Source organism: Miniopterus natalensis, chromosome 5 (assembly GCF_054644295.1).
Source record: "Miniopterus natalensis isolate mMinNat1 chromosome 5, mMinNat1.hap1, whole genome shotgun sequence".
NCBI lineage: Eukaryota > Metazoa > Chordata > Mammalia > Chiroptera > Miniopteridae > Miniopterus > Miniopterus natalensis.
This window is the reverse complement of record NC_142085.1, coordinates 31,923,287-31,939,428: the sequence shown is the minus strand read 5'-3', so window position 1 is coordinate 31,939,428 and position 16,142 is coordinate 31,923,287. Positions and strand designations below refer to the sequence as shown.

Genomic DNA, 16,142 nt, shown 5'->3' with positions numbered 1-16,142 from the left:
AATTTGGTTGTTTTCAAGTTTTGGCTATTGTGAATAATGCTGCCATGATAATTGGCATACAAGTATCTGTTTGATTCCCTGCTTTTAGTTCTTTTGAGTATCTAGAAATGAAATTGTTGGATCATATGGCAATTCTGTGTTAAACTTTTTGTGGAATCTACAAACTTTCTCACAGCAGCTGCACATTTTACATTTCTACCAGCAATGCAGAAGGGTTCGTGCCTGAACAAAGCTTACCTAACACATGCATTTTCTCAGTAATCATGGCTTTGGTTTTGTGGACTCTTCAACCTAGTTGTCCCTGGAACTTGGGAAGATGTCAAGAAAAAAAAAAACCTAGGTTATTAGAAACATCAGTTTTACCTCTTTTGCATTCTGAAACTTTATTTCTTTTTTTTTTTTTTTTTTAATATATCTTTATTAATTTCAGAGAGAGGAAAGGAGAGGGGAGAGAGAGAGCTAGAAACATCAATGATGAGAGAGTCATTGATCGGCTGCGGCCCAGAACCTGGGCATGTGCCCTGACCGGGAATCGAACCCTGGTCGCCCGAATCCTAGGTCGATGCTTAACCGCTGAGCCACGCCCGGCCGGGCCTGAAACTTTATTTCTCAAGGACCCAGTTCAAATAAATTTTTTTGCTTGTTTTCTACCTTCCCTAATACAAAGTTTATACATTAAAAGGAGATATCACAATTATAATGTTTAACACATTTCTCCACAAAAACATGGTTTTATATGACAGTTTCTTTAGTGCTGCTAGTACTCTATTTCAGAAATATTATCAGTTATATAGTCTTTTCTGGGCTGTGATATAATTTTTAAATATATAATTGGCATATACAGTATATACATGGTATATATAATATATACTATATATACATCATTATTTCTGTGGGAAAATGTTCCAAATTCCATATTTTAACAAGTTAAATATAACCTGATGAGTTTCTTGGTTTTGGTTTTTGTGTATGTGTATATTATTCTTAATGTAGTTTTATTAGTCTTAACTTTTCAGTTAATTTTGAAGTTTATATGTGAGTGTAACTGAACATAAATCTTTTATGTGACCTAGCAAAGAATCTCATTTATTTACTTACAAATGAAGTCTTTCAAATGCTTTGTCTGTTTTATGTATGTTTTCAAACAATCTCATAATGGAAATTTAGATGACAAATGCCTAAGGTTATATATTAAATTAAAATGTATCTTGGATCATTTTAGTTAGATCATGGTCATATACTAACAACTCATATTGAACATAATGGTTTTACACTTTTAATATCAACTTTTAAAACTATATTTTAATGATTTTTTTTTTTTTTTTGCTTTTAGATCATTTGGGGAATATTTTTCATCTTAGTTGCATTGCTGTTTGTAATTTCTCTCTTCTTGTCAAAGTAAGTACACTAGACACATTTTCTAAAGCACTTATATAAATCCTATGATGTTACACATTTTCACGCTGAATTCCATTAGTGTAGTCTATTCATCTTCAGTAGCTATTTTACTTGAAGTGTTCTACAGCATTGACTCAAAGAATGATAAAAAGTTTCAATACGAGATAGTATTTCTTTGTTCTCTGTTAATTGAACAATATCTGTAAGATATTTAAGTGAGGTTTGTTATTCGAGGTTTTCTTTGACTCAGTTGAATTTACATGCTTAAGTTAAATTAAGTGAAAATGTCATATAATATGTAAAATCACTATAATTTTTTTCTTTTGTCTTTTTTTTTTAGTTTGGATAAAGCTCTTCATTCAGCTGGAATCAATTCTGGTTTCATAATTTTTGGAGCTAATCTGAGTAATCCACTGAATATGCTTTTGCCTTTACTACAAACAGTAAGTAAAAAAACAGTCATTTTATACTCCACACATTCTCACAAACTGTCAAGTTATTATGTTGAAAAACCTATTACTGCTTGACATTATATGCTTGTTAGTTGCTGATTTGGCTTTTTATTTATGCATAACTTTTCCATTGATGTGTTGCTTTAAGAATTATTATATTGATGTATTTCTGAACTCTTTAATTATACATAATTTGACTTTATACAATATAAACCTTAAGATATACTTTTCTAAGCAATTCCTGTTTTTAGTTTTTGATGAAGGTTTTTATTGTATATTTAATTATAATTTTTAGCTTAATGTGTCCTAGAATTTTTCTTAGAATCATAGTGCTAAACAATTTGGTAATTGTTCATTTTTTTGTTTTGTGTTTTGTATTTTATAGTAGCCTAATCTAAATCAGGTTTGGTATTTTAAATATTTGCCAAATATGAATAATGAAGTTTTGGTTAATTTTATGTGACTTCTAGAGCCCTGTTTGTATATTTAATTTTATCTTTCTTTTTCAGGTTTTTCCTCTTGATTATATTCTTATAACAATTATTATTATGTACTTTATTTTTACTTCAATGGCGGGGATTAGAAATATTGGCATATGGTTCTTTTGGATTAGAGTGAGTATATATTACAGTATTATTACTTTCATCATTTTGTGCATCTTTATTATTGAAAGTTATTTTATATTTATAATACAGAAGTTACAAATATTTTGATACTAAAAGTGATGGAAAATTAGCTTTTGTACTTTTTCTAGCATAAAAGTGTTTTTGTCTAGAGCAGTGGTTATTAAATGAGTGATTTTGCCCCCCTGGATACTTTGACAATGTTGGAGACATTACCAGTTGCTACAACTAGGGGGTGCTACTAGCACCTATTTGGTAGAGGCCAGAGTTTCTGATAAACATCCTACAGTGCACAGGACAGCCTCCTACAACAAGGACTTATCCAGCCCATATGTCAATAGCGCCAAGGTTGAGAAACTGGTCTAGAATTTATATTATTTTTCCTTAGTGTTTGGCTGCATGGAAACACATTGAAGCACAAATGGATACACTGTAGCTCAAAAGATGGTCCTTCCTACTAGGAGTTAAAGATCACTATATGATTAGAAAAAGGGTTATTTTCTTCTTATGTTTATTTTGAGATAAATTAAGAATTTTAAAATGAAGCTGTATCAGATAGAGACTACTTCCAGCTGTGAGTAAAAGAAAAACCATTTAAATAGTGGCTTGAACTAATGAATGACTTCTTGCTATGGAAAACAAAATCTAGCATTGCTTTAGTATCTCAAAAATGTCAAGTCCAATATCTCTGTAATCCTCTTGGCTTCTCCCTCATTATTGTAACTTGGCAGCTGCAGCTGCAGCTCCATTTATCCTGTCCATGTTACATGAGGAAAAGGTACTTAGGAAGAAGGAGTGACTCCTATGTAAAGCAAGAATTCCCAGAAATCTCCAGTAGACTTTGACTTTTCTTTGATGTTTAGTATTTTATCACTGCTAGACTCTACTAGGTGCAAGGGAATCTGGGAAAGGTAAAAATTTAGGTGATCATATCATCCTCCCATTTAGAGCTGGAATTCTGTTACTCTGTATTGTACTACAAACTAGTAATAAAAGAGGTAGGTGGTATCCTAGTTGCTAAAATAAAAGTGTGCTGTTCCATTGAAATGAAGCAAGCTACCCAGTTCCTTGTATTTGTTAGCATATGTTTTAGTTTTGCTCTAGTATAGGTACATATGCAAATACGTAGTCCTGTTATCATAAACTAGATTTTATGACAGTATGAGGATGTTATGAGTATTTCATAAAAATGAGTACAAACATGTGATGTGTCTGTTCTTGTGCAGTTATATAAAACCACAAATATATTACTAATACTTATAGTTTAAACTAATTCTTCTAATTTTTAGATAGCATTAGAGGTAGTTCACAATTCTTAGCTCTATGAGCTTCTAGCAGATGTTATTGCATAATAAGTTTAGAATATTTGTCTGGAAACAGACCGTTGTAAATACTGATGTACTCTCTAGGTCCTTAGTTTTTATAGGTTCCTTTGGATATAGATTCTTTGCCATGATTTAAAAATAAACAAATCTAAACCTGAAAGCTGTGCAGGGAGAAAGTTGTCTTTACCATTCTTATAATTATTTGGGATGATTAAGAACTCTTAGTATTTATTTTGAAAAAAAGAAATGGTTGATTGAACTGTGTTCATTACCCCTAACACATGAGCAGGACTTAGTGTCTTACAAATAAAACATATTGCTGAAATATTGTTACTGTCTTTTTTCTTTCCAGTTATATAAAATCAGAAGAGGTAGAACCAGGCCCCAGGCACTCTTATTTCTCTGCATGATACTTCTGCTTATTGTCCTTCACACTAGCTATATGATTTATAGTCTTGCTCCCCAGTATGTTATGTATGGAAGCCAAAATTATGTAATAGAGGTAAGTGCTAAACTTAAAAATGCATTATTTTGATATTTTAAAGCAAATTTTAATTTGTGAAGGCTGGCATAAGATGAGCTCATCAGATTAAATTTAATTTTGCTAAAACTGGTTATTCCACTTTTAGCATATTTATATTTGTTTCATACAAGTTCTTTTTTAAAATAACACAGAGTTTCATTAAAATAGTTGTTTAAATGGATCCCATGGTGCTAAGCTACTGAGCTTTATCTCAGAACTTTAATAAAACCCATAACATTTCCTTGAAAATAGCATTTTAAGTAAATTTATTAATATAGCTCCCCAAAAAAGTGTTGATAAGAAAACTGTCTGCTCATCAGTGCTCTGAACCCCACGGAGATGCTTTATCAATGTTCTGTTTGTGGGTAGCTGGGTATTCTCTTACCTGGAACTCTGGTTCCTTGATGGTGCTCTTTCAAAGCCAGCTGTGGTTCCCCGTTATAATTGGGTAGCTAGTTTGGGTGTTTTGACGATTTAAAATACTTTGGCCGTAACCGGTTCAACCTTAGTTTAGTTCCCTTTTCCTAAAATACCTCCCGTTCTACTTCCTCACAACTCAGATCAAATCCGCATGTGGGGCTCGCTGTGGCCCTGCGTGGCTGGATCCCCCCGCGCGCCGGCCCCGTGCGCCGCCTTCCAGCCTGCCTTTATCCCCTGCTTCTTAGGCTGACGTGCCCTTAGGGACAGAAACACCGAACTTGCAGGGCGAGCCCGGTCAGCACCGTCCATAGACCGCCAAGTGCTGAAAGGTTAGGTCATTGGGAAATGCCCAGCAACAGTGTCGGCGGAGCAGTCGCAATGGGGTGCACAAATGACCTGAGTTTGGGAATCGCAGTGTCAAGTTACCTGAGTCCTGTATCTCACTTCTTACACCCTCTTAATTCTCTTTTTGCCTCATTCCCTGCGCCTAGCTCACTGGGTCATGCTTTTTAAACATTCTTCTATGAATGAATGAAGATTGTGCTTTTGTATGGACCAAATATATTCTTTTCTTGTTCCACTGTAGAAAAATAAGTACGCCCTTTCTCTAGGAAGGACCTCTGTTCAGCGCAGGACCTAAAGATTGTTGCAAAGAAGTCCTCATATTAGATTTATCTTAAAATTTACCTTTTAGAGTATTAGGTAGATGTAGTTTAATAGAAAACACAGTATAAAGTTAATGTGATTACTTTTGATTCAAAATAAATTTATAATTACATTTTACCATATTTTTATCTTTCAGAGCAATATAACTTATGATGACCATAAAGGCAATTCAACTCTTTCTGTGCCAAAGAGATGTGACGCAGATGCCCCCGAAGGTAAAGCAACTCTTACAACTGTTTTAGACTTTATAACTCTATAAGAAAAGAATTGCCTTGCACTTTGCTGTGTTAATCATTTGATGCACTTGTTTTAATATGTGGTGACAAAGGAACTTTTAGCAAGAAGAAATTGATAAGTCTCTTCAATAAAATTTCCTGATAATATAATGATTTTAATTAGGGAAAGGACCATTATAAATTAGTTACTTATGAAGTAATAAAGGAGGTACTGTTTATCACATTTACTAGTATAAGAAGTCACTTTTAAATGACTTGTTTTTTTCTTGAAAAACTGAAGAGAGTTTTGAGGGAATCTGTAATTTTTAGGACCAAGATCAAAAGTACCTGTGACCTAGAACAACTTTTAATTTGTCCAAGTCTAGACACTTTAGGTGACAATAATGTTAGCAATAATAGCAGTAACTTTTAAGAACACATAATTGTGTTCCAGTCACTATGTTAAGTATTTCACGTGTATTCTGAGAAAAACACCAATACTGTGCTCTTAACCTCATAATTTTTAGGGAATCATTTTTCCCCTTATTTTCTGTATGTCAAGGTGGTTTTTCCCCCTTAAATATTATAATATTTTGTCCTGATTAAGGATTCCAGATATATTCTTTCAGAATTTGCAGTTCTTTCTTACTGTGCCTTCAGAATGCTTTTATTTCAGGGTAAAGTAATGTCAAATATAGTATATTTCTTCATAAATCATCCATGGGCATCATTATGAAAAAGATAAATTCTGAGTTTTTTAGCAGGGTCACCTATAGAATGTGATGGAATAGGTATAATAACAGGAATAGGTATAGAATATGGGGATAGCACAGAGGAAGAAGTAACTAACACTACCTGGAGGGGATCACTGTGGAATGGTAGCAAAAAAGAAAGGCTTCAGAAAAGGGATACCAGAGCTGCATTTCAAGGTTAAAGAATTTACCCGGTATGTGCACCTAGAGAAAGCTGTTGTAGGCAGAGGGACAAAATGCATAGGTAAAATGATCTTAAACTGTATGGGTATGTGTTCAAGAGAATTTAAAACATTATTGTTTTGTTTTTTAAATTATGGGGGTAGAGGGTTACAGAGGGAGGAAATGAGATTGCATAGTTAGGTGTCAAATCACAAAAGGTCTTGGAAAGTAACTAAAGAGCCAATGGTTTTCAACAATAAAGCAGACATTATGATATGATTTATTTTCAGTAACTTAATTATAACAGATATAGAGAGAGTAGATTTGAGAAATTGAGACCAGAACATAGAAATTAGTTGGGAGGTGTTGCCAGGGAGAGCTGTTTATAGTCATCCAAAAGAGATGGTGAAAGCCTGAACTAGAAACGGTGGTCATGAGCGTGTGAAATGAAGGAAAAAATTTATGGGGTTAATTTAAAGAATTCCTTATTGCTTGGATCTAGAGCACAGACAAGAGAAATAGAGGGTTCTAGAATGGCCCTCTTGTTACTGTGTAGTTTGATAAATTTTGTTATCACCAAACTAAGATAAAAATTCATACCAAGACTAGAGAAAAATGTAAATGATTAGTTGACTTGAGTGTCTCAGGAACATTCAGATGGCGCTTTTATAGGCAGTTGAATATATATGTGAGGAATTCTGAGGGTAGAGAGTGAGAAGAACATGGAGAATGGAAGTCTGAGGAAAATCTAAGGGCAAAGCAGACAAAGGTATAGAGAAAAGAAGTCTGAGAAATGTTAATGATGGAGATAAAAACTTAACTGCATTGAATAAAAAGGGATATCTAGCAGCAACTAAGTTTACAGTAGTCTTCATAGAAATTCTTAATAGAGATTGAGAGAGATTAGATGGAAACTATAGAAGGCATTTAGGGTCGAGGACTTTTTTTTTAAGATTAGGAGAGACTTAGTGATCCTGGGGTAAAACTAACGGAGTGGGTGTGTCTGAAGAAAAATATCAATGGATGAATGATGGACTAATATCATCCATTTCTGGAGAAGATGATATTAAGAACATCAAGACAGAATGCTTTCTCTAGATTGCAAAGAAGGAAGCAGTGATATGGATTCAGGGAGGGTGGGCAAGAAGTTGGCATTTCTGTATGATTGTGTCAGTTTGCTATGAAGTGTTAATCTTAGGTCATCTGAAAATTGGGCACAAAATGTAAAATAGTGGCAAAAGTTTTTGATAGGCCGTGAAATGAATAGAAGGTGGATCTGACTGAAGATAAGTTAGTGACAGGTAAATATGTCAAGGGACAGAGATGAAATTATCAATTTGTATTTTTGTTTAACAAATCTGTAAACTGGCATGATTATTTTTCATCAGTGCTTAGGGTGTCTGGGGAAGGTGGTTGAAGGATTGAAGTAGGATGGAAAGCACTGGACAAGCTGAGGTGGAGAATAAGGTGACCAACCACAGTCGTGGTGCATAGGGAAACAGAAGAGGCTAAACCCAGAGGAGAAAACCAGAGGTGGGGAAACAGATATGGTAGGGATACCTCTTTTTACCTAAAGAAATAATAGTAAAGTATTTCTGGTATAAATAAGTATACTTGATTTTCCAGTTCTACTTTTTAATGACTTTAGTCCCGGATTTTTTACTTTAAAATTTGCAACACCCTGCCAGGCATGGCTCAGCGGTTGAGCATCGACCTAGGATTCAGGAGATCAGGGTTCAATTCCTGGTCGGGGCACATGCCCAGGTTGTGGGCTCGATCGCCAGTCGGGGGCTTACAGAAGGCAGCCAGTCAATGTCTCTCTCTCATCACTGATGTTTCTGTCTGTCTCTCCCCCTCTCCCTTCCTCTCTCTGAAATCAATAAAGATATATTTAAATAAAAAAATAAAATAAAATAAAATTTGCATACACAAATATTACAAATGGGGTTAATCGTTGAAATGTTTTGGGTTGTCACTTTTAGCTAAGTGCAAATAGAATGCAAAATTACTGTTGTTGATTTGTAATTTTTTTAAATAAGAGGGCAGTGATCTTGCAGATCTAAAATAGAATCTGATCTTAAATTCTTATAGTACTATTGAAACCTTAAGCAAAAATAACAAAACAAAAACAAATCAAGATTCCAGAATTACATTGCATTTAGTAAATGGGGCTTTAAAAATGCCTTTATACTGCTGAGCTGAGTGAATTTGTATATTATAGATCAGTAAGCATTAGTCAAGCGATACACTTGACCATAATGTTTTTATGAATCAGTTATTATTTTTCAGTCTAATCTAATTTACAGTGCTAAAAATACTCCCTTTGAACTGTTTAATATTTTTCTTAAACATTTCAGCTGACTTATCCTTTGAAATGTTGCGTTGCAGTACAAAAACATACCCTTTAGGTTTGTGGATTTTGATTTATGTTTCCAACCTTTTTCTGTTCTCTAATCTCCAAATTTAATTTTACCTGTGCATACTTGGAAGAGAATGATAGAATATGATCATTGAATTTGGGGTGGCAGGGTAGTTTTTTTAAGAGAATACTTTAAATAGAAATAATGATGGAGAAGCAAATTAAGAAACTGAAGAAGCAAATTAAAGGCTGAGATTTGGCAGGTAGGGTGGAGATGGGGTGGAATGTGTGCTGATGTACTGGCGTGGCAATAGTTATTTAGACACGAACTAGGGAATCGCAACATGCAGAGAAAAAATATCAGCACTGTTACTTGTGACATTATGGTGAGAACATTTGATTAGAGTAGATGATGCCATAATATAAGTACCTCAGGCACTTAATGGCATCTTTGCTATGTGTCTATTGCAAATAGCAGAATATTGGAGAATAATTTTAGATTTAGAAACAAATGTTATAATTTACAGTGTTATACTTAAAATTATTTCTGAAAAATATTGAAGCAGTGATTTCTAAAACTACATATATTGATCTCATTAATTTTAAATACATTTTAGAGACTTTTACAGTAATACTGTGTTTATACTTGGGGTGGTCTGGCATATATATTAAACATAGAAAATATTACTGAAACCCTAGTTTTAAGTGTTTGTGATGTTTATCATTCAGAGTTATTCATTTAAAAATATTTTAAGTTCTTTGTGTTTAAAATAATATCTTAAAGAACAGAACAATTTAGAAAATTTATAAAGAATGCTTGTTATACTATGTTTACAAAGTTCTCTTAAAACGACAACATTATTTAATTTATTTTGACAGGTAATCCATAGTTTATATGTTAAAAGTGAGTCAACTGAGAAAATTAGAAATTATTTAAAACTTTATATCTCATTACAGCAAAAGGACCTTTACATCTTAATTTTATATTCTTTAATTGCTATTTAATCTAATTTGCATTAATATACAATTTATGTGTTAATGTGAATAATAATAGTTTTTAAAATAGTGTTATTAAAAGTAACATAAATAGACATAATTATTTGAGTCAGATAAGATGAAAGGTCATTGTTTCTTACTGGATAAACACAATAACCATTCTTAGTACTGGGGTAGATTTTTGGAAAGAGAAAGTGTCAGAGGAAACATATATACAGTCCCTACTTCGAAACGCGTACAGCCTAATGGATATGAAAATAAATAATCATAATAGAAGGAAAAGTAAATAGCAAGGTATACTGAAATTATAAACAAATTGTTGTAGGAAATAAAAAGAGAATAATGATTTATTCTGCCCAGAACATTTTAGCTGAGCCCAAAAGCATAAGTTAAATCTAAATAAACAAACTGAAAAAACTGGAGGATATTCCAAGCAGAAAAGGAACCTTTGTTAACAAAGCATAAAGATATAAATATATTTGGCAAGTTATCGTAACAATAAATTGTGACAGGAGCATTGGGGATACAATAAAGGACAAAGCAAGATAATATGTTTCTGAATGATCACTTAAAAATCCATGAACCCAGTGTTACTTCTGCTGTCCTATTTAATTCTTTTATTTTTTCTTGAAGTAAACTTGTGTTGTCTTTATTTTTTTTTTAATTTTTCAATTATAATTGACATACAGTTTATATTAGTTTCAGGTGTACAACATAGTGACTAGACATTCATATAACTTACGAAGTAATCACCCCAATAAGAAATGTGTGTTGTCTTATTTGGACATTAAAGCAACTGGAAATGAAATGATCTGTATATATAAAATTTAATTTTGGGGAGTTATTCTGATCAAGTGTATTCGTTAACGTAATACGTGTAGATAGCCTTAACAATAATCAAATGATCGACAGCTTTAGATTTTAGCTTTAGGATATAATTTTATGAAGACAAATGGCTAAGGTGACTCAAGTTAGCAAATGATGCTTAAATAAAAACTGATGTGTTAAACTAAAGTACATGAGTTACAAAAATTCAAGCAGACTGAAAATTAATCTAAAGGGGGGGGGGTGTTATGTAATCATATATAGGAAGGTCAAAGGGGGAAAGTGAGAATTATTTTAAATAACTAAATACAGTGTTCGTGAAAAATTAATAAAGTAAAATGTGCATCAACACCTTACTTTAGAAAGTAGTTGAACACTAAGTTCTGGAGTAAACAAGACCATTCTCTATAAATGAAACTTACTTGCCAAATTGTTTTGCTTTTGCCAACAAGTAAACAGATTGACCGGTTTTCACAGAACCTCTAGAACCTATCCTTCTGAAAACATTTATCTAAGATATAATATCAGTAAGAGATAATCCCCCCCAATTTTCTGTATAAACATTATAACAATGGAAGTAAAGGCCATAAAGAGACACATAATTTGTGAATAGTTAAAAAATATAAACTAGAATATGAAAAAAAGAAAACAAAAACTATAGAGAGGCCATCTAAATTACTCTCCCCCCTTTTTTTAAATGCAGAAACTTAGGTCTACCAGATGAGTTAAAAGTTGCACAGATAGGATTAGGACTTTAATGCAAGTGTCTGGATTCCAAGTGTCTCTTTTCTTCATTTAATAATTTAGTGTTTTGTGTTTTGTTTGCATCATCTGTCCTTTAAATTTTAAGGCTGAGGTGGGAAGGTAGGCTGGGTGGAGGGGCATCTTTAATAGTGTCAACAGTAAAAATATTTTTAATAAAATGATATTAATGCTTTTTTAATGTAATAGAGATAATCATTTGAAGCCATGAGGGGATGAAAGTCACCAACAGTATAAAGACGAACTAGAGGTCTAAGAGCTAGGTTATTGAAGAAACATAAGAGTCTAGAAAATGAGAGATAAACCAAAATACTATAACATTGTAGTATCTAAGAGAGTGTTGTGGCCAGAGGTAAAGAAAGTCAGGGCTTCAGAGAGAGATTTAGCAACTAGCAAATCTTAAACCTTTGAGAATGAAGGTTTAGTAGGGAAGTGTGGCTGTACTAGTAGAGGATTATGTGAAAAGATTTAACAATGAGGGAAATTCCTTTTCTTAATGTGGTTTTTGTCTGCGATTTTTACCATGCTTTCTAAATGGCCTTTAAAAATTCCACATATTAAATGGCACATAAGCTAAGAGCATATAGATATCACTGAAAATTGCATATAAATCTAATTTTTAGTATGAGATCATACTAAAATGCATTCAGGAGCTTTTTTTGGCTAAGTCCTGCAGTCTTTTTGCAAAGTGCTAATTGGAGCAGGTTCAAGAGGGAATGGGTATTTGAATAACTAAGAAGTTATTTAAATGATCATCATGGCAAAAATATCCCCTCTCCCCCTTTAAAAAAGTTGAGTAAAATGTCAAATTTCTTAAAAGTATCAAAGTGCTTATAGGATATTAAGACAAAAATATAAGTCATTTGTTCTTAGTCAACATCATTGGATCAGCAGCATCTGGGAAGTTGTAAGAAATGTAAATTATTAGGCCCCACCCTAAGGCTACTAATTAGAAACTCTAGGGATGGAACCCAGCAACCTGTATTTTAATAAGCACTCCAGGTGATTCTGAAGCTGCTTTGGCCTGAGTGAAAGAAAGAACTTCAAAGCAGAGAAGTTAGTAGAGTGCTAAAGTGCTTTGTTCTGAGTGCATTTACTAAATTCAGTGATTTAAGATCCAATTTTCACAGCCTTTTGAGGCAAAAGGAACAGAAAATAAAGCCTAGAGCAGTACTGTCCAATGGAAATATGTAAGTCACATATGTGATTTAAAGTTTTTTAGTAGTCATGTTAAAAGAGAAAGAAACAGATGACTTTAATTTTATTAAATAGCATTATATTTAACCCAGTATGTTTGAAATATTTCAACATGTAACTAACAAAATTTTACTGAGATACATTCTATACTTTTAAATACTAAGACTTTAAAACCTGGAATATACGAGGTGTCCCCCAAAAATGTATACACATTTTGAATAATTATTAATTCCAAAGGTTAAATCTGAAAAGAAAGAAACATCAATTGAGCTATCAGAAAAGTGTGTATACATGTTTTTAGGATACTGTGTATTTTACACTTAAGTAACATCTTAATTCAAATACTAAATTTTTATCGTCTGAATGAAACTATTTATTGGTTAAAGCGAATTATAGCTCTACCAAACCAGTAAAGTTGTGTATAATGAAAATATTTTACACTGCTTCAGTTTTTTATTTAAACTTAAATTAATTAAAATTAAATAAAATTAGAAATCCAGTTCCTTTAGTCTCAGTAGTTCCATGTCAGGTACTTCAGAGCCACATGTTACTAGTGGCTATCATAGTGGACAGCACAGATCTAGAGCCCTTCTGAGTGGTGGCTTGTCACAGGAAATGTACCCTTTTTCAAAGCTGAGTCCCCCCTGCCCCAAGGATTGTACAATCATGTGAGGGTGTAGCAGAAGTAAAGTTATATTGCTTCCAGCAAAGTTTGCCTTAGTGTCAAGAAGAAAAGAAAGGGAAGAATCACATCCCCCAAAAATTATAACTACAAGACTGGCGTTTTGCAGATCAGCCTTCCAAATACACATCACCAGAGTGAATTGTTTCGTTGGGATCTCAGACTGGCAGTGCTGTAGGCACATGGCACAGGTAAATATAAATCCTCACTAGAGAAATGCATTACCTCAATGCATTTAGGTACAACCAGTGAGACAGGAGGAAAAATAGGTTAGGCTTAATTCTAGACTTCAAGGAATTTCCACAAAGGAGCACAAACCAAGATGTCAGAGTCAAATATTCAAGCACACAAGGAAACAAAGAATCATGAAACAGAACTAGAAAAAATAGCAGACAGCAGAAAGAGTCTTGCAAAGATCTGATATGGGAATTATCAACATGGATTATAGAACAGCTCTGATAAAAGGAATATGAAAAGATCAGAACATTGGCAGGGAACAACAACTATTAATGAATGAATAAATTCTAGCAGATTTGTAAATGAACCAAACACAATATTTAGAAATGAAGATTCAGTAATTAAAATTAAACTCAGTTTAGCAAACTACAGGGAATCGGGATGATATCTGCATCAGGTGAACAAAATTAACATCACTGAGGGGCAGTGCATATGGCATCCTGAGAAAAATGGAAAAAACAAATCATGAAGAAATATCAGACAAACCCAAACTGACGATTGACAAGTATAAAGTAAATGGCCTGTATGCTCAAAAAAGTCAGTCATAGAAGACAAGGAGGCTGAGAAACTGTTACAGAGTAAAGGTATTAGAGAGACATGATATCCAAATGGAATATTTGATCCTGAATTGGATCCTGCACCAGAGGATAAAAGTACTGTAAAGAGGACACTGGGATGTAAGAGGACACTGGGGTGTAAGAGGACACTGGGGTGTAAGGACACTGGGGTGTAAGAGGATACTGGGATGTAAGAGGATACTGAGGTGTAAGTGGACACTGGGGTATAAGAGGATACTGGAGTGTAAGAGTACACGGGTGTAAGAGGATACTGGGATGTAAGAGTACACTGGAGTGTAAGAGGATACTAGGATATAAGAGTACACTGGGGTATAAGAGGATACTGGGGTGTAAGAGGATACTGGGGTGTAAGAGTACACTGGGGTGTAAGAGGATACTGGGGTATAAGAGTACACTGGGGTGTAAGAGTACACTGGGGTGTAAGGATACTGGGGTGTAAGTATAGTGGGGTGTAAGAGGATACTGGGGTGTAAGGATACTGGGGTATAAGAGGACACTGGTGTAAGAAGATACTGGGGTGTAAGACGATACTGGAGTGAAGGGCAGAGTTGGAGTATGGCTGTAGAGTAAATTTTTAAAAGTATGTTAAGTTTTCTAAATTTAATAATTTTATGCATTATGTAAGAGAAATGTTAAGAAGTTAAGTCACTTAATATGTGGTTCAGAAAACATAAATGTGTACACATTGAGAGAATTTTAAAAGGGGGAAAAAAGACACTGTACACTACCAAATGGTACTCTTTGGCTGATGACTACTATTTTAAAAACTGATAGGCCAAGATATAGACCTACTAAAGATATTTCTAATTACCATTTTAGGGGTATTATACATTGTATAATTATACATTACGTATATACTTTAAAAATTTACACTTACATATGTTATTTTTCTTAAATTCTACAAATTTAACTTTATATCCTCAGTGGCCTAACATGATGTATTTTGCCCTACAAAATGATAGCATATTTTGAACATAAAAGTTAGCGAATACAGTGATAATTTGGTAATTCTCTGAGCAATTTAGTTTAAAATGTATACATTTTTATGACATTGAGTTAATATTTCATGTTTATTTTTAATTTTGAATCTGCTACAAAATAATTTACCTCGTATTTTCCTGTCACTTCTGGTATAAGTTTCTAGCATCAAATAAATCTTGATTTAATTATAGACATATTCAGTCATGTAAAATGAGTCACTCTTTGACTAGGTTTACAGAATCTATTCCTTTTGAGGCTCTGCAGAACAGTTTAAATCTACAAAGAATATTAAAAACTCTTCAGAAATTAAACTCTTCTCTAAAGGCACTTAGTACTTTAAAACTTACTGAAGAATTTTAAAAATACTAAAATAAATAACCCACCAATTTAAGTGCAAAGATGGTGTTCTGTATTTGGTGATAGAATCCAACTTTCTTAAACAATTTAAGATTTTTCTATAAATTTTCACCTATTTAAAAAAAAAAAAATAGAACAGTTTTTACATTTTGTGTGAAGCTTTGGCTTTGAAAGCTGTGAACTAAAACAGGTGGATTTTCTGATCACAGTAGTTTCTTAGGATAGTGTCAGCAACCTAGATTTCTTCTTTCTGGGGCTTTTCCATATTTACTCTGTTAACTCCAGTATATTGTCCATTCCAGGGTAGCATATTTTAACAATTTATAATAGGCTATCTAAAGTCTTAAACCATCCCCAAATACTGATCAATAAATTTTAAGTGTTTTAACTCCATAAAATATGAGGAACTGACACCAACATAGTGTTGCTAATGTTCAACATTTCTGGACATAGACACATTTCCCTGTCCATAGGTTAAATAATACTGAGAACAAACAAAAATAATTTATCTACTTGCTTCAGGAAATAACTTACTCCTGACTGTGAAACAACTAAATTAGATTACTTATCAAGATTACTTGCTCAATAAGACTTGTTTCAAAACGTCTCATTTCATTGTGCCCATCAGTCCA

General features: G+C 33.2%; 1 protein-coding gene across 1 annotated transcript in view; it reads left to right on the top strand.

Moving 5' to 3' along the window:
* The window catches only part of LMBRD1 (LMBR1 domain containing 1), a 91,960-nt gene that overhangs the window by 61,951 nt on the left and 13,867 nt on the right, over nt 1-16,142 (top strand). Inside the window, exons 10-14 of the mRNA XM_016195551.2 lie at nt 1,334-1,398; nt 1,739-1,841; nt 2,360-2,464; nt 4,151-4,300; nt 5,544-5,622. Coding sequence (XP_016051037.1) covers nt 1,334-1,398; nt 1,739-1,841; nt 2,360-2,464; nt 4,151-4,300; nt 5,544-5,622 — 502 coding nt within the window. The remainder of the gene's footprint in view (nt 1-1,333; nt 1,399-1,738; nt 1,842-2,359; nt 2,465-4,150; nt 4,301-5,543; nt 5,623-16,142) is intronic.